Here is a 17585-nt window from a genome sequence, read left to right as displayed (position 1 = left end):
CCAATAGATTCATTAGATTCCAGCGAGCACACCTGAGCAATAAATATCCTCAATCGCAACCAAAACCTTTGCCTGGAGTGAGGATTTTGGGTGGTTTTTGTTGGCGTTAACAGGGAAAATACTTGTTTTATGAATTTTTTTTAATATGCTTTATGAAATTAAAATAGAAGAAAGAATTTTCTTCCAAAAAAAGGGGAAAAAAAAAGAAGGAAAGAAAAGATAGATTTAATTTAAATTTTCAAAAGTTTTACTATTGCAACATTGGCCTTAACAACCTGATAAACAACAAATATTGAAATTCCTTAGTGTGATTTTATTAATAAAATCATCTTAACCATCTCACTGAAAATATGTCAAACTTCAGGGAGAAAAGTGAAATTGACCCTTCTTATCAGTAGTCAATTATTAAAAATAACATTTTTTTTAAATAAATTAAAGTTAGGTTATTATAATTTCATTATTTCAAGAATTGTAAAATGGGTAAAAACTTATTTGGTCTTTATATTTTAAGATTAGTATCTGTTTAATCTCTCTATTTTTTTAAATGCCTCAAAACACTCTCGACGTCACTTTTGTTACTGTTAATTCTAGATTCATGAGGGTAAAAATATATTTTTCTTGTTAAAATTTAAAATAAAAAAAACTATTACGATAACCTAGATTCATAATAGTAAAATCATATTTTCACACTTATATTGTTCAAAACCCTAGCTTTAAGAACTTAAACGACTTGAATTTTTAAGGTTCTTACCAAATTTTCTCGCTATAAAATTTTTTCTACTGGAAGTGTAGTCTTGCAGTTGATGTCAAAACTGTCAGCGAAAGAAATTGGCTTACTCTGATACGTGTTATATTGGTCTTGTTTATTTATTTATTTATTTTTTAATCTTCCAATGTGTATTTCAATGAAAAGAAATCATCATTTGTTTTCACTTGAATGGATATTTCTTCACAAAACTAAAATTCCATATGCCAAAAGTTTTAACGGTTTTTGTTTTTGTTTTTTTACCTTTTTAACCCTTTCATGGTTGTTTCATAGCTTAATATTAGTAGTGGAATGGATTTGTAATTGGAAAGAAATTATTTTAACTTCACTTGATTGAATTTTTTTGGAAAAAAAAATCATAATCATACAAAGTTCTATAATGTTGATTTTGTATTTTATGAATTCATATGTAATAGTTTTATGTTTTTGATTTTTTTTCTTCATCTTTGTGTTACAAGATTCAAAATGAGTCAAATTAGTATTTCAGTTCGATTTTTAGGCAAAGGTGTGGAGGATGCTTATGATCCTGATTGCTTGAATCTTGTATCCCTTATCAACGATATCTTGAAAAATGTCTTTGGAAGGCACAAGTATTATGATGAGAGTTTTAAGCTCACTAGCATTGTCCCATGGGTCTAATGACGGGATTGAATTGAACAATGATAAAGACTTCCAGATTTGAAGGCATTTTTAATTTTAAATTTTAACGAGAAAAATATATTTTTACCGTCATGATTTTAAAATTAACAGTAACGGGGGTGACGTCGAGGGTGTTTTGAGATATTTTTTAAAATAGAGGAACTAAACAAGTACTAATATTAAAATATTAAGATTAAATGAATTTTTACTCTTGTAAAATTTATCAAATAAGTAAACTGAAGTTTGTCTTTCCAACAGCAGGATAAATTGATTAAGCATCCAAAATTTAATCAAATAGACTATCATTAAGGTATAATGACCTAAAATAAAATGCTTCAAGGACATGAATATATTTTTAAAGGAAAATATTGATGAATAATATTTTACTTTTTTCAAATGAACTGTATTCTTTTTCTTGTTAAAAATTCATTCTTAAAATAGTCAAATGCATGTTTTGAATTAGTTGATACCAATCAAATGCGTGAATCTTTTATAGTTTTACTAAATACAAATGTGTAATGTCGCCACTCGTATTCATTCCCAATAATATTAAAGCGCAACCATAAAATGATGTGTAAAATGTCTTGTTAAATTACAATTTAAGTAATTTACAGCCTATATATGTAAAGTCAAAGTAGAACTCACTTTCATGTTACTCTTTTTTGCATGTTTCGGAGATAACGTAAGTTACATGAATTGTAACTTAGCAATAGGTACGTGTAAATTATAATATAATGCTTAAAAAATATAAAATAGATAAAATGTTAGTAAAATATAATCTTAGATTACTCTGTATCTATCTAAATTATCTAAAATTTAGGTGGCGTTTGTTTTTTAACTTAATGACTTAAAGTGACTTAACTTAATTAATTAAGTTAATTAGAAATGTTTATTTTTATAACTTAATGAGACTTTTTAGATAATTTTAACTTAATAAAATAAGCCAATTTTTTTGGCTTTTTACTTAATGGAGAAACCTGAATTAAGTCAATTACTTACTAATATAAAAAATATCCCTTATTTTATAATTTATTTTTTATGTCTATCCCAAAACTCACCCATAGACATTTACCCCACATAATAATCTCATCATTAGTTTTACTTATAAACGTTAAAATATTGTGGTATTTAATATATTATTTATTTGACATTCAAATTTAATAAGGATACAAATGTAAAAGTACGTATTTTCGGTTTTTTAAGTTGAAAAAAATAAACAATTTCATATTTATATTTCGAGATTCAGACGAAAAAATAAACATATTATTCACATTTAAACATTCAGATCTATTCAAAATTCAGAGTAATTCAGATTTATTCAGATTTCAGACAAAAAAATAACTGTCACCTTAGTTATGGACAAGTAGGTGTAGTTGCCATATTGTCGTTGTCTTGATTATGAAGTCTTTGTCGTGACATTTTAAGTTTGCCGGCATCTTCTTTGGCTACCATTTTTTTCGCAAAATAAAAATCATGTATTTTAAGATTGAAAAAAAAATCATGTTAAAAACAAACACACAGCTGCAAAATTTGAGAGTTGTATCAGATTAGAAGGGAAAAACGAAAACCATGGGGGGCGGCGCACACATAACGGGCTCGTAGGTCCCATTCCGGTTGATCTAGAAGTAGAGGAAGCAACAAAACCATCACATCGACAAATACAAAGCCAAAACAAAATCAAAACAGCAACTTTTTTTTAAATTTATTTTGTAAGAAATGCGACCCAAAAAACTGAAAAAGGTCCCAGCCACCACTAATGTTACTCCACTAAAACCCTCTATCCATTTTATATTATCCACAATAGTTGAATAACGTAGGTTGGCATGTGCCTTCTTGTGCCATGTGGCTATTAGTGGACATGCAACGGTTATCTTCTCCGGCCACCGGAATATTATGCAGCTCTAAGCTTCATAATAACGAGACTAAGCTGTGGGGTTTTGGGTTCAGGTTCAAGTTACAGAGGAGGAATGAATCGGTTAGACGGAGGGTTAAGTTAGTTGTGAGTGCGGAGCTATCCAAGTCTTTTTCTCTGAATTTGGGTTTGGACTCTCAGGTGAGTTTCTGCCACTGTTTTTTTTTCATCTTTATACTTATTTGGGTTTTTTTTTTGTTTTTGATTTGCTCGTGAACGTTTTTTGGTTTTGTATTTTGGTGTTTGATGAAATGACTCAAAAAGAGTTGGAGGGTAATGGGGTTTGAATGATTTTTTTCCGTATTGATGTTGATTTGTGAATTGAAGATGGGTTATCGTGGTTTTCAGTGATGAGGGTAACTTTTTGATGAAATTGTGGAGGATCTGGAAAATTGTTTGTGTTCTCATTTTGCAAGTTGTTGATCATGTATTTGAGACTAAATGAGCTGGTGGGTCAAACTGAGTTTCGTTAAAGTTCATGACTTTATTGATGTCTATTAGTTGGATCTCTAATTTGCCCCTCACAGAAGTAGCGAATCATGCCATTTGATTAGCCAGGTAAGGTTAGCTAAATTGCAGCAATGAGCAAAAGCCATTTTTAATTTAACTGCTCAGGGTTTCTACTCTACTGTTCCTTTAGTTTCACTATGTTGTATGGTATGTTGGTACTAGCAATTACTTCTGTTTGGTGCTACATTTAGTTGTCTCTCTGGGTGTAGTTGATTGTTTCAATTCATTTTCTCTTTTTGAAAGTCAATGAACTGTTTTTATGTAGCAGCTTTGTGCTGTGGACTAACACAATTTGTCTTGAATAAAGGTTATCCAGTCGAATGACCCATCTCAGTTGCCTTGGATTGGCCCAGTTCCCGGGGATATTGCTGAAGTTGAGGCTTATTGTAGAATATTTAGAGCAGCTGAACGGCTTCATGCTGCATTGATGGACACATTATGCAATCCATTGACTGGGGAATGTACTGTTTCATATGAATTCACACCTGAGGAAAAACCGTTGTTGGAAGACAAAATAGTGTCTGTACTTGGTTGCATGCTGTCTCTTTTAAATAAAGGAAGAGAGGATGTTCTCTCTGGAAGATCTTCGATCATGAATGCCTATCGTGTTGCAGATATAAGCATGACGGAGGATCAGCTTCCGCCCCTTGCCATATTCAGGAGCGAGATGAAAAGGTGCTGCGAAAGCATGCACATTGCTCTTGAAAACTATTTGACACCTGAAGATGTTCGAAGTTTGGATGTCTGGAGAAAATTGCAGAGGCTGAAGAATGTCTGCTATGATTCTGGATTTCCTCGTGGGGATGATTATCCCATCCATACGCTATTTGCAAATTGGAGCCCTGTTTACCTATCCAACTCTAAAGATGATATAGCTTCCAAAGATTCTGAGGTTACCTTTTGCAGGGGTGGTCAGGTGACAGAAGAAGGTTTGAAGTGGTTAATGGAAAAAGGATATAAAACTATTGTAGATATTAGAGCAGAGAGGGTAAAGGATAACTTTTATGAAGCAGCCATAGATGACGCTATTTTGTCAGGAAAAGTTGAGTTGATCAAGATTCCAGTTGAAGTTCGGACTGCGCCTACAATGGAGCAGGTTGAGAAGTTTGCATCGCTCGTTTCTAATTCCAGCAAAAAGCCCCTATATCTTCACAGTAAGGAAGGAGTTTGGAGAACTTATGCTATGGTATCCAGATGGAGGCAATACATGGCTCGTTGTGCATCGCAAATCTCCGGTCAGACAATTACTTCTAATGATGTGTTATTAAAAGATTCAAATAGAACCAGAAAAGTAAAAGCATCAGCTGGTAAATCCCTCCTGGAAGAGAAATATGAGACAGTGAAGGAGAATCAAGATGAGATTCAAACCAAGAATGGAGTATTTGGCTTTGGACTCTCTGTAGACATGGATAAAAAAAATCAGAGTAATGGGGCCTACAAAGGTCTTAATTCTGTCGAAGGTGTTGAATCAGCAAAAGAAGTTGATACTGCGGTGGGATCTCTAGGGACGACTTTCAGCAAGGAAACTGATCCTTTTAAGGCTCAGGTCCCTCCTTCCAATTTTGTCTCCAAAAAAGAGATGTCTAGGTTTTTCAGGAGTAAAACGACCTCTCCTCCAAGATATTTTAATTATCAGTCAAAAAGAATGGACGTGTTGCCAAGTGAGATTGTTTCTTCTGGTCCTGTATCCGGAGTTGCAGAGACAAGATATTCCCAGTGGTCACTTAGTGGAAATAATCTATCTCCGAACCATCAAAATTTACCTGCTGGAAGTGAGAAGTCTTCAGACAATAATGGTTATGTTTCAGCTGGTTTTAGTACGAACGGATTTGATAGAGGGGACAGGAGTTCCATGACTGAAGCAAATCTCTTGACCTCTGTGACTAAGAATTTAGACGAACAAGTCATTTCCAGTTCTGTTAGGGATGTTCGGAGGAGCAACGGGAAACCCTCGAATTCAGGTGATGATGACTTGGGACCAATTGAAGGAAATATGTGTGCTTCTTCAACTGGTGTTGTAAGGGTGCAGTCAAGAAAGAAAGCAGAAATGTTTTTGGTGCGAACAGATGGATTCTCTTGTAACCGGGAAAAGGTGACCGAGTCCTCCTTGGCCTTCACTCATCCTAGCACCCAGCAACAGATGCTTATGTGGAAAACTACGCCAAGGACCGTATTAGTGTTGAAAAAGCCTGGGCCAGCACTCATGGAAGAAGCTAAAGAGGTACCATGCAAAGTCTTTTATGTAATGTCAAAATAGTTTTTTGAATTTCACTTTGAAGCGATTCTTACATCTAAACAAATGTTTGTATTAAGAAGATGCATATTATTGTGTTTCAGTTGCTCTACTTGATAATATGTCAACTAAACCTTCTACATTGCTGATCTGTATTTCCATATCCACTCTATAAATATGTAGCTGCTATAACTCATTTCTAGATCTGATGAGCAGGTTGCTTCTTTCTTGTATCACCAAGAGAAGATGAATATTCTTGTTGAGCCAGATGTGCACGACATATTTGCTAGAATCCCAGGGTTTGGATTTGTTCAGACCTTTTATCTTCAAGATACCAGGTATTGATATTTTAATATAATGTGCGCCAATGTAGATGTCTATTATAATACTCCTTGTACCTGATTGGAAATTATTTACCCCGTTGGATGCCATGTATGCAGCGATCTTCATGAGAGGGTTGATTTTGTGGCCTGCTTGGGCGGAGATGGGGTCATACTCCATGCATCGAATTTGTTTAGAGGTGCAGTTCCTCCTGTTATATCATTTAATCTTGGATCTCTGGGATTTCTCACCTCTCATCCTGTAAGCTCTTATCTAAACTCGTTATGCTTCCTTTCACTGTTTCATTCTTTATAAGTCATTTGTCCAACTTGCTATTGTTTTTGTTTGTGATCTAGTTTGAAGACTACAGACAGGACCTACGGCAGGTCATCTATGGGAATAACACGCTGGATGGTGTATATATAACTCTTAGAATGCGCCTCTGTTGTGAAATATTCCGCAATGGTAAAGCAATGCCTGGGAAAGTATTTGATGTCCTCAATGAGGTTGTTGTTGACCGGGGTTCTAATCCATACCTTTCTAAGATTGAATGTTATGAACATGACCGACTTATAACCAAGGTGAGGCCAGTGAATTGCTTTCTTAATGTAAAAATATTTTTCTTCAATTATGCCTGAACTTTCATAGAAAAAGCAGAGTTACGGTTACCATACATCACGAATCTAAAACTTACAGTGTAACACATCACTGCTTTTTTCTAAATTATATTGGCATGCTCTTAGTTTGGCAGTTCTCTTTTAGGTGCAAGGTGACGGAGTCATAGTAGCCACACCTACAGGAAGTACTGCTTACTCTACAGCTGCTGGAGGTTCCATGGTAATCTGTCTTCCTGAGTTGTAAAATTATGAATTTATGATATATCATTCCTGGAAATTCTTTCTGCTGAATATAGATTTTTGTATTCAGGAATTATGCACCTTTTTTTTGTCACTTTAGAATAAAATATTTATACATATGTGTAAATATTTTTGCTGCAACAAGTTTTTTGACTGGTGTTCCAATTTCTACTATTACCTATACTGAGGTTTTATGTATCTTCCAACATATAATTGGGAATGCAGGTACACCCAAATGTTCCATGCATGCTTTTCACACCAATCTGCCCACACTCCCTCTCTTTTAGACCAGTAATACTTCCAGATTCTGCCAGGCTTGAATTAAAGGTAAAATTACTATTATTTTTTGGTACTGCATGTAATTGATTTTTGAACCTTTTTTCATATCTTGTTGAAGGTAAGAACTTTGTTTCTTCATCTAATCAATATTTTATTGATTTTCCAAGATTGAAACTTTTTTCTTGATTCATATGTTTTAATTGTGCCTTTGCTGTTCCACATCGTCTGTATATCCTAATTTTTGCCATGGAGTTGACACAGTGCTTACACTGGACTAAGGGAAAAAAAAAAAAATTAATCTTGCTCTATCGTGTTTGGCATAACATGAAGGAAATAACTATTTTATTCTCATTGCTTGATAGATATCTGCAAGCATATAATGGAAAAATTTTAAGTTGGGCTAAGAGAGAAACAGAAATTAGTCATTTTTTGCAGGGCAATTAGTCCAATCAGTCATTTTCATGCTGTTTTAAGTTGGGATTCGTTAGGTTTTCGTATATTTTATATTTGGATAAAGTACTGTGTTTTAGATTAAACACAGTACATACATTCTGCTAAATTTTGAGTTTATATGGAGAATTTCTCTAACATATACCTATGCCTTCTGAAACAATCTGGGCTTATCAGATACATTTCTTGTCTTACATTCTCTCAATTTTGGGGATTTAACATCGTCTTAACTAAACAGATTCCTGATGATGCTCGAAGCAATGCATGGGTTTCTTTTGATGGAAAGAGAAGGCAGCAACTCTCTAGAGGAGATTCTGTCAGAATATTCATGAGCGAACACCCGATTCCAACAGTTAACAAATCAGACCAAACCGGTGACTGGTTTCACAGCTTGGTTCGCTGCTTGAACTGGAATGAAAGGCTTGATCAGAAGGCCCTTTGAAGCCTCCAAAACTGAAGAGAACCTACTCCATTCCCAACCCAGGAATGAGGTTTGTGTAAATTATTGTACAGATGTTAAGGGTTAAGACTACAGAAAATTGAAGTTACATAGATAAAATACTACAAGTACTAACATTAACTTCCACGTGAAGGTTGAGTTAGCCGGATTTATACTTCCGTTTTTAACCTGTTTTCTTCATTTTTGATACTAAAAATTGCGAGTGTATCTTCCAATAAAATACAATAATGAAAATCTACTGTTGCTGTTCTTTTCTGGGGCCGACATATGATTGATATTTTGCTTGCTTAGGTGAACTGTTTCCTGCTTATTTTATTCCTTTGTGACACGCTGCTCCACTTGTACGTGGGAATGTCCCTGAGGGCCTAAGGCTCTTTTGGTGTTGAGGTGAGTCTTAAAAGTCACCCCGATTGTCATAGAAAAGAAAATTGTAGTTATAAAATGAAAAATTATAGTATGTGATAAATATGATTTTTAAATAATAATTTGGATAAATTTTCAATTATGCTCTTGTAAAATGATAATTTTTAAAATATTTTTTAAATTATTGTAAATCTCAACTTACATAAATTATAGAGGTGTGTTCATGAAAATTTTGTTGTCTACCTAAGAAAATGAGGGTAAGTGGACATTTATAATAATTTAGGAGATATTTTAAAAATTATCATTTTATGAGGAGATAATTCGAAATTAATTTTGAAATTTTTGACAAAAATAATGAAGATTTTATGGACATTTTGTCGTACAAGTGTGATGTAAATTTAATTTAACTTTCAAACAACAGGAAGTGTTTAAAATATAATTATCCAACTACAGTATTAATCAGAGCCTTAGGAGAGTAAGATTCATAATCATATGAAAAAATTATTGTAAGAGAGGAAGGTTCATAATCATATGAAAAAAATGCTCAATCAGAATAGGACACCACGTGACAAAGAATGTATCTTATTTGATCATTGCAAACATTGTCTCTGTTGCCCATCTGTAATGACTGGCATTCAATCATTGTTAAATATATAAAACCACCTAAGCTTCAAAAGACAGGTATTTACTTTAAAAAGTTCAAATTCATCAGAATAATCAGTCTGAATGTGCCCCAGTGATAGCGGGGACCCGGGGTTACTTGAAACATTTTGATAATAAAATTGCTGTCTGCTCAATTTGCTGCTTGAGGGGGGTAAAAAAAGGGTCATTTCATGTGTTAACGTCATGTCTCTTTCTGGGCAAGAAATTTGTGAGCTAAAATGTAAGTGTGATGACTGTTCTTTGTGCATGACTCGAGTGATGAAATTTGATTCGGACAGCAGGTACCTTAATGTATGAACTCTTACAAAGTTTATGACATTAACCAAAACTCTCATGCAAATTGGGTGTGTTTGTACGAATATTAATTTTTACTGTTGAATTTGAGGCCGCAAATGACATGACTGCGAGAAACAATCCAGATGATATCTTACAGGAAAATACAGCTTTTGTACTTAATAGTACAATCAATATAGTAATAAAACTAGGAACTATTGTACAAAGCAAACGGTAATTAACAAAGTACAATTTAATCATATCCCATGATTACATAGAATGTAATAGCAAATAGCAATCTAAATTAAAACACACTAGGTACTTCACTTCAGCTTTCTATCCTCCTCTACAAATGTAATTAAAGAGGAACAAGCCTTCTTCTATGAATAGACATTAACCCCCAAAAAAGGAAAAAGGAAAATGTTAAACTTTTCATTTTTCTGATGGTGAAGTTCCATCTTCTTTTTTGCATTTTACATAGCATTTACAGCTTGGAACCTTGGTTCTTTGGGAAGAAACTTCTGCTCAGCATAAACAGACATGTAATCTCCAAACACAAACTTGGGATAGTTAGCCGCTTGTTCCACTTCTTGATTAGCTTTTTCAGAGAGTTCAAGTGCAGGAGCTATGGTTGCTTTCAGTGATGGATTGTAAAATGAAGCAATGGATCTCCTATTCCCATCTGGGGTAGCGTTAACGCGATGCCATATACTCTTGTACCTGCCATTGCTGAGGACTTCAATCTGATCACCAGTGTTGATAACAATCGAGTTTGGCAATGGCTGAACATCGATCCATTCGTCGTCTTTCAGAATCTGAAGGCCCCCAACCTTTTCATCTTGGAAAAGCAAGATGACACCGCCAGCATCAGTGTGAGGTCTCAGGCCATTCACGAGCTCTGGGTGAGGACATGATGGGTAGTGGCTCACCTTGGTGCCAAAGAAGGCATTGTCTCCTTCTCCACCATTGAATGCTTTCTTGATGTACCCATTTGGCAGCCCCAGGTTCTCATCCATCACTTCCATCACATTTTCGGCTAACTTCTTCAACTCAGATCGGTACTCTGCCATTGTTTCCCTGTACAAATCATCATCAAAAGTTAAATTGAAATCAGCCAAAAAAAATCTTAGGAAGGAAAAAGAGAACTTAGGTTCTCACTTGAAGCCCGGAGTTTTGGATGGCCATTCATTGTCATCGGAGAGAAGGAAGACATCTTCCCAATCCAAATTCTCCAACTTTTCGCCGCTCTTTTTCTCCACCAATTCAATCAACTTCTTCACTGCTGCCGAGTTCTTGAATCCCTCTTCCCTTTCTAACTTATAGCACTCAGAGGCCACCTTCTTCACCCTCTCCAATAGCTCCTCCGAAATCCCATGATTCACCAGCTGCATGTGTCAAAATAAACATTACATTCTTAAACTGAGAGTCTTTCTCCCATGTGAATATTGCATATTATAAAATCCACATTTGGCTATATATATAGAGTAGTGCACAAGATAGAATCTAGGATTAATTTGTTACGTACAAACGTTTGCAACCGAGAATTCTTAAACTACCCTTTTTACATTTAATCCCCCCAAAAAAAAAAAAGTGCTAATCATTGGGGGAAAAAAAGGGAAGAAAAAATAGAGTACCTGAAAAAATCCCCACACTTCACAAGCATTAGCAATTTGAGCCAATGTCTTGGCCCTCTCCTCGCCATAAAGCTTAGAGAAATCGATCACCGGAATTGCCATTTTTTCCGTCAAGAATCAGCAAACAAAGACTGTACGAAAGAAAAGTGAGGGGGAGAGAGAGAGAGAGTTGTCAACGAGAGTGCGAAATTTGCTTTGTGTTTGTGAATGTGAAGAGAGGGTTAACAGCAAAGGGTTATTTATAACGGCGCTTCCCGCCATATGAAAATTTGTCAACTTTTATTTTCTTAATAATTAATTTGTGATTTTTTGCTTTTTAATGAAGCAGCCGTTAGGGCAAGTTGTGGTGGGACGGTGACATTATTATATTTTAATTTCATAAAAAAAAAAAATTAAAGTCAATACTCTGCCAATAAATATACCACACAATTAAGCATATACTAACTTCTTCAGGTGAGTATACAGATATAATACTTTATTAATTCCCCATAATTATTTAGCTAATTGTGTTAATCATCTTTATTTATCTGCCACGTGGAAATCATGTTCGTGGTGTTGATGAATTCGAGCACCATAAATTCACGTACGGCTCCACTCATCAAATAGTTCTCCTCTAATTAGCTTAGTCTTCAGGCACGACGATATTAGAAGTGGGTTTATAGTGACACGGTGCATGGTACCACGTCTGTCATGTGATGCAGATAATTTAGGGCAAGAAGTACCTATCTTGTGATTAATTAATTTTCTTTTATCTTTTTTTTTTTTTTTCTGATCGTTTCGCTTGCATAATTCAAATCTCAGCCGACTGACGTCGATCGTGTTGACCTTATTACCTTTTCACATTTACGCATTTAACATGCTCTTGTCTCTTGAGTTACAAGTGATCATATGATATAACAAAAAAAAAAAAAAATTAAAGGTTAAAATAAAGGTACACTGATTTTTAGGCTCAGTTTGAGGGTTAAGAAAAGCAAGAAAAATGACTCAATTAACAAAAATATCATCAACCTTTAATTTATTTGATTGTGTCAACTCCCATAATTTTTTCAGGCAATTGCTAAGTTATAATTTCTCTTACATACATCCTGGTGAATCTCAGCCCTTCAACTGTGCTAAAATCTAATCCAACGGATAATGTTCACTTTATGGGAAAGTAGTAACATGGGGAAAAAGTGGTTGAATTGGTTTAAGTCTTATGTAATGGACAACTGGACCAAATGGTGTCAAAAATTTTTACAGTGGAAAATGGACGAGGGATTGTGAAGGGGATAAAAGAAATTGGTGCTGTCAAATTGAAACAAAATAACCAAATCGTAGTCGATCCATGTATAAGACTGCTGCGTCTCCGCCTAAAAAATCGTCGCCACCGGTGTTCTTTTTCTTGCGACTTGGCTGGTCGGTCGGATGCCACTATTAATATTTCTTGTGATTCTTGGCCATCGATAATCACCCACTTCTACAACATTTTATCACCCAATTCTACGGCATTTTTTTGTAAAGTATGTTCTAATTTGCTTGTTTCTTTTTGTTAGTTGCCTATTTTGCCTTTGATCTATGTCGTTGATCGTTGATGGAAAAACTGAGTCCGCGATCTCATTGTAAGTGTTGCTTCCATCTCCAAATGCTCTTTAATGATATATCGATTTGGGTTTTTTTTTTTTTTAGAAATTAATTCTGATATAAAATTTTAAATAAGAACTTATGAAATTTTGTATTGGGTGCTCTTATATGTTGTTTGTTAATGTTTACAATAATAGGAAAAGGCATTAATTTGGCTACACCATTTTGATAAGCATTCTAATTTTGAAGGTTAGAATGAACTCTCAAGTAGGATGCTTGTTGGAGGAGATGCGGCTTCAGCTTCTCTTCATTAACGTTTTGAGTAAACGGCTGTAACATTTTTTGGTCACCCATCTGCAATCGTTCGAACCAGTTAAATTTCTTGTTGTTATGTATACGTGGCACATTTTTTAACTATGATACATTCAAACAATTAGTACTTTTCTCTTAACATATCACCAATTTTTTTATCTCTTTTTTTTTTCATATTTGGACCAATAATAATTCACACAAAAAATTTATTTAAAAGATAAAAATTTAATAACCCTCTAAACATGAGATTGCATTGTCGATGCTAAAATCAGCAATTCGTTTTTTCATATTTTTTTTCCTTTTTTTTTTTTTCAAGGGACTCGTGATCTGTAAATGGAACAACCGTGTTGGCCTTCTGATCTTTGACCCGAGATGTTTGAATTTTAGGATGCAGTCAACGAATGACAGATGATCTTGGCCGTCTGATCAAGAACTTAAGTTAGAGATTTAATTTAATTCATTGCTGTACTTGTGGTACTACTTTGACAACCAAAGTAGAAATTTTTTGTTGATCTAACAGCCGCAGATTGCATCATTGGCATGCCCAGATCTTATCATATATATTATTATTATTATTATTATACACCACAAAGATGAGCTTGTGCCACGTTGCATGATTTGGTGTCTGTTTAATATGAAAGCAAATTACTATTCTATTATTATTCGATGCTTGAACTCACATCACCCCCGATCTAGCTAGCTGGGATTTCAACTCATTATTACTTTATAATTTGTACTTATAATAATTTAAAAACAACGTGGTGTATATAAATTCGGAAAACAAAAATTGTATGCAGTTCGTGCATCATACGACTTGACTTCATTATAAAATTAATTTTTTTTTTTTTTACAGGAGATCATGTGGTATCCGAATACTACATTAAACTCCAATTAATTCAAATTCAAATCGAATAAGACCACGAGGACGGTAAAACTCTCTTAACAAATAAAAAAATTAATTTTCATATGTTATTAAGTGATTATTTACCTTATGCTTTCACAACCACACAATGATTTGCACAAGGTTGATGTGTTTGCCACATAATGGTAACTTCTTTTTCTATTTAAATAATAAAATCAGTTCATTTATTATGTATATTCCAATAATAATAATAATAATAATAATACAAGAGTGACTCCTAGGTTTTCTAAAAGCGGAAGAAGTTTTCTTAATTCTTTTTTAACAATAATTTATTTTACACGTTAATTACCAATCTAGTATTAATTAATGTGAGGCTTTCTTTTTTTTGAATTGCAATTAATGTGAACTTTGTTGGACGAACTTCTGAACACGTGTTTGATGGTCAAAGGTCAACTCCATGTTGTAAATAAGAAATTAAATTAATAAAGTTCTGAACTAGAGGCTATCCCCAAATTAATTAACTGAAATAAACTTTACATATTTAACCCATTTTCAGATTTAAAACAAAAATCCATGCTTAAATTCATGTTTGGTGTTAAGATGCAGTTTTAGGGTGGGGGGGGGGGGGAGGATGAAATAAAACTTAATATTGTGTTGTAAATATGATTTTTTTACAATGATACAAATGGTGGGTAAACGATCAAATTTTATAAATATAATTTTTTTTTTCATCGTACAAGTAATGGGGTAAACGATCAAACTAATTTAGTTTTCAAATAACAACAACTAATATTTATTAAATAATTTAGTGCTAGAGCTTTTAGGGTTCAACTATCCAATTTTGATACCAACAAGGTTTAAATGAAGTGTAAAGATTTGATGTATGATTATTTTTTTTTTTTTGCATAGTAATTTTCTATCAAAATTTTCAGCTAGTAAAGATAGTTTTATTTATTTCTATACATATTAGTAATTAGATGGCCGAATTCCATTTTCACATGTGTGAGCAGAGTTTGATTCTCCTTATTTTTTTTGTACTACAGTAGGAGATTTACTAGCTAAATAACTAACGGGCACTCCTTAAAGTAATTATAATTTCAATAATATTTATAACGCTTAGTTAAGATCGGTAAACAAGCTTAGTTAAAATTTGACAATTACCATGATTCATATTTTAGCCGGTGAGATTGAGCATTTCAGCTTGAGTGTATCGTGTATACTAAAGAAACACATATAATTTCATTTTATTTGATGAGTGCATATAACACAAAAAAAATTGGTCAAATTTTATAGAACTTTTTTTTTTTCGGTTGATTAAAAAGTCCTCTTTGGAAGTAAAATATGTGAACATTGACTTCAATTCAATTCAAAAACAAGAAAAAAAAAAGACTAAAAAATATGGACAGCACTGTACATAACAGTATTTACTATTTAATTTAGGGACTGGATTCCGATAAACACTGGAAAACACCTTTAGCTTGTAATGTAATGTAATGTTAGTATTTAAACGAAAAAACGGAACCATGGATAATATAACTTATGGAGTGGAACAGACGGCCATGATTGATATTGTTATTGTTAAGTGATTTAGGGAGCCAGGCCAGCCATGGAAGGTCTCAAATTCATGCCCCCAAGATACAGTATTTGGATTGGGGTTGGCCTGGGAATACGAGTCAAGCAATTGAGCAAATATGCATGAATATTAGTTATTAATTGAACTAATAATTATTTTTTATTATTATATGATTCCCTTTCTTACATTTCAAGAATCAAATTAAAGTCTCTCTTCTTCTTGCATTTCTTCTTCAAAACTCACATGGTGCTGACTAATGGTGTCTCTTCAAAGCCATTCATGGAGGTGACAGAGAAATGGTCTAGGGTGTCTGTACATGGATTTGGTTTTTTGGTCTCTCATCTCTGTCTTGCTTTATTTATTTATTTTCTAAAACCAAACCCCCATTCAGTCAATTATTTAATAAATTTTAAACTAATTAAATTAATGAAAATTTTATTGTAAATGACAGCAAAGTCTTTGAAGTGGTCGGTTCTGATCCGGTTGGACCAATTTCCATTTGGGAAATCAAAGAATGTGACTGACTTCTGGCTGTGATTAGTTAATTACTTAATTAATTAATTAATCTCACCCTAATTTAATTTGTAAGCAAACTTTTGTGTATATTCTTGCCCTGGAATTTTATAACGTGAAAGAGGAAGTCTTGACTCTTGATATGTGTCGGCCAATATGGTGGCTAATTAAACATTTTTAAATCTTAATTGATTAGATAATTAGTGTTGAATTTAGTTGCATAACTAACTGTGTAACCGAATTAGGGCTTTCTCAACAATTTCCGTAATTGGAATGCCACAATGTCTTTCTTCTAGACAATTGCAAGCTTTAATTGATTATTTTAATTTTAAGTGCTAATCATAATGTTGCTTCAGAACGATTTTTCTCATTTTCCCAAATAAAATGAGATCGTGCACTGAAATTAGTAAATAAAATGAAACTTTTAGTTTAGGCCGGTGTTAATTTGGAGGATTTTATATTGGAATATATCTCAAATATTTGAATAAAGTATAAACCTAAAAGTAAAATAAAACAAAGTCAATATATGCGTGTGTCACGTAAGATAAGAGGAGAAAAACCAATATCAAGAATCTTACTTGTGGATCATTATCATGTTTTATCATGAAGCCAACCATTTACACCAAAAATCCAACCAAACAAATTTATAAACCAAGTCAACTCCTGAATGAAAATCAAATTGCTTCTTTAAACATCAAATCCCATTTTCATTTTCAAGAGTCTTTTTCGTTGAATGAAAGAACAGTATCAACCCTACATCATCAGTAGCTCAACTGCTTCTATCTGAATAATGCAATCCCTACAGCGTAATATATATCTTGGTTTTATGTCATGATTACAAATTGGATATTGACACTAATTATTGTTTATTATTATAAAGTAGATGTTTAAAATGTCATCGAAAATAGTGATGTTTACTCATTAGAATTGTGACGTTCATATTGGGGAAGATAAATTATTACAATAATAATATAAATATTATTACATAATTAAAAAATGCTTATTTATAGGTTTTCAAGTGGCCAACCTTATTAAAAGCCCATGGTATTTGGGTGACCTTTTGGGTTTCAAAAAAGGAGTCATGTCTATAAGTATGATGGGTCTAAAATCGAAAAAGCCTATCTAATTTTTGGGTTGTATGTTCCGAAGGCACTCTTACGATTTGAGTAGTCGACTTGACCCGCTACTCCTATCTCAGTTCACCCCATTCCCAAAGCACTCTCGTGATGTAAACAATCTGCATAACCCGCTGCTTCTATCTCAGTTCACCCCCATTTATACGTGTTACTTTCCACAATAAACCTTATCACTCTTAAACGGATCTGTTGTTTATTTCCCTTGTCCAAGTCCAACTTGGTTTTCAAAGATTCCCCACTCATTTTCTACTTGTCTCTGGGTGGGTATG

The 17585-nt window shown here is 33.6% G+C and overlaps 2 protein-coding genes and 1 long non-coding RNA gene across 6 annotated transcripts; 2 read left to right on the top strand and 1 right to left on the bottom strand.

Moving 5' to 3' along the window:
* The first annotated feature begins 2867 nt into the window (after positions 1 to 2867).
* On the top strand, positions 2868 to 8881 carry LOC102622446 (NAD kinase 2, chloroplastic). Of its 4 annotated transcripts, XM_052441404.1 has the most exons (9): positions 2871 to 3458; positions 4135 to 6048; positions 6277 to 6398; positions 6501 to 6642; positions 6738 to 6962; positions 7144 to 7218; positions 7464 to 7565; positions 8206 to 8458; positions 8719 to 8881. In XM_052441404.1, the coding sequence occupies exons 1-8, from the start codon at positions 3246 to 3248 to the stop codon at positions 8407 to 8409; spliced, it is 2997 nt and encodes a 998-aa protein (XP_052297364.1). In that variant the 5' UTR covers positions 2871 to 3245; the 3' UTR covers positions 8410 to 8458; positions 8719 to 8881. The 4 variants fall into 4 exon arrangements, 3 of the variants coding, with proteins under 3 accessions (XP_052297364.1, XP_006472847.2, XP_024951941.2); XM_006472784.4 differs by lacking the exon at positions 8719 to 8881 and having other exon boundaries at positions 8206 to 8677; XM_025096173.2 differs by lacking the exons at positions 2871 to 3458; positions 8719 to 8881 and adding an exon at positions 3666 to 3875 and having other exon boundaries at positions 8206 to 8677.
* Positions 8882 to 9961: 1080 nt separating this feature from the next.
* On the bottom strand, positions 9962 to 11582 carry LOC102622142 (1-aminocyclopropane-1-carboxylate oxidase 5). Its single transcript, XM_006472783.3, has 3 exons — positions 11361 to 11582; positions 10885 to 11111; positions 9962 to 10803 (listed from the first exon to the last, which is right to left on the bottom strand). The coding sequence occupies exons 1-3, from the start codon at positions 11460 to 11462 to the stop codon at positions 10200 to 10202; spliced, it is 933 nt and encodes a 310-aa protein (XP_006472846.2). The 5' UTR covers positions 11463 to 11582; the 3' UTR covers positions 9962 to 10199.
* A 769-nt stretch (positions 11583 to 12351) lies between these two features.
* Positions 12352 to 13825, top strand: LOC112497706 (uncharacterized). The gene is made up of 3 exons (XR_003064621.2): positions 12352 to 12958; positions 13170 to 13292; positions 13549 to 13825. It is a non-coding gene; the product is annotated as an uncharacterized LOC112497706 (long non-coding RNA).
* Positions 13826 to 17585: the final 3760 nt, after the last annotated feature.

This window comes from Citrus sinensis, chromosome 5 (assembly GCF_022201045.2).
Source record: "Citrus sinensis cultivar Valencia sweet orange chromosome 5, DVS_A1.0, whole genome shotgun sequence".
NCBI classification, from domain to species: Eukaryota; Viridiplantae; Streptophyta; class Magnoliopsida; order Sapindales; family Rutaceae; genus Citrus; species Citrus sinensis.
Note: the sequence above shows the minus strand (reverse complement) of the source record. Positions and strands in the feature narration are given on the sequence as shown.

Excerpts from the sequence above, each read along its gene's own strand:
- LOC102622142 (XM_006472783.3), bottom strand. The coding sequence starts at position 11,462 with ATGGCAATTCCGGTGATCGATTTCTCTAAGCTTTATGGCGAGGAGAGG. Across the intron at positions 11,112-11,360 it reads AAGTGTGGGGATTTTTTCAG|CTGGTGAATCATGGGATTTC; the intron begins GTACTCTATTTT and ends TGACACATGCAG. Across the intron at positions 10,804-10,884 it reads TCCAAAACTCCGGGCTTCAA|GGAAACAATGGCAGAGTACC; the intron begins GTGAGAACCTAA and ends TGATTTGTACAG.
- LOC102622446 (XM_052441404.1), top strand. The coding sequence starts at position 3,246 with ATGTGGCTATTAGTGGACATGCAACGGTTATCTTCTCCGGCCACCGGA. Across the intron at positions 3,459-4,134 it reads ATTTGGGTTTGGACTCTCAG|GTTATCCAGTCGAATGACCC; the intron begins GTGAGTTTCTGC and ends TCTTGAATAAAG. Across the intron at positions 6,643-6,737 it reads GATTTCTCACCTCTCATCCT|TTTGAAGACTACAGACAGGA; the intron begins GTAAGCTCTTAT and ends TTTGTGATCTAG.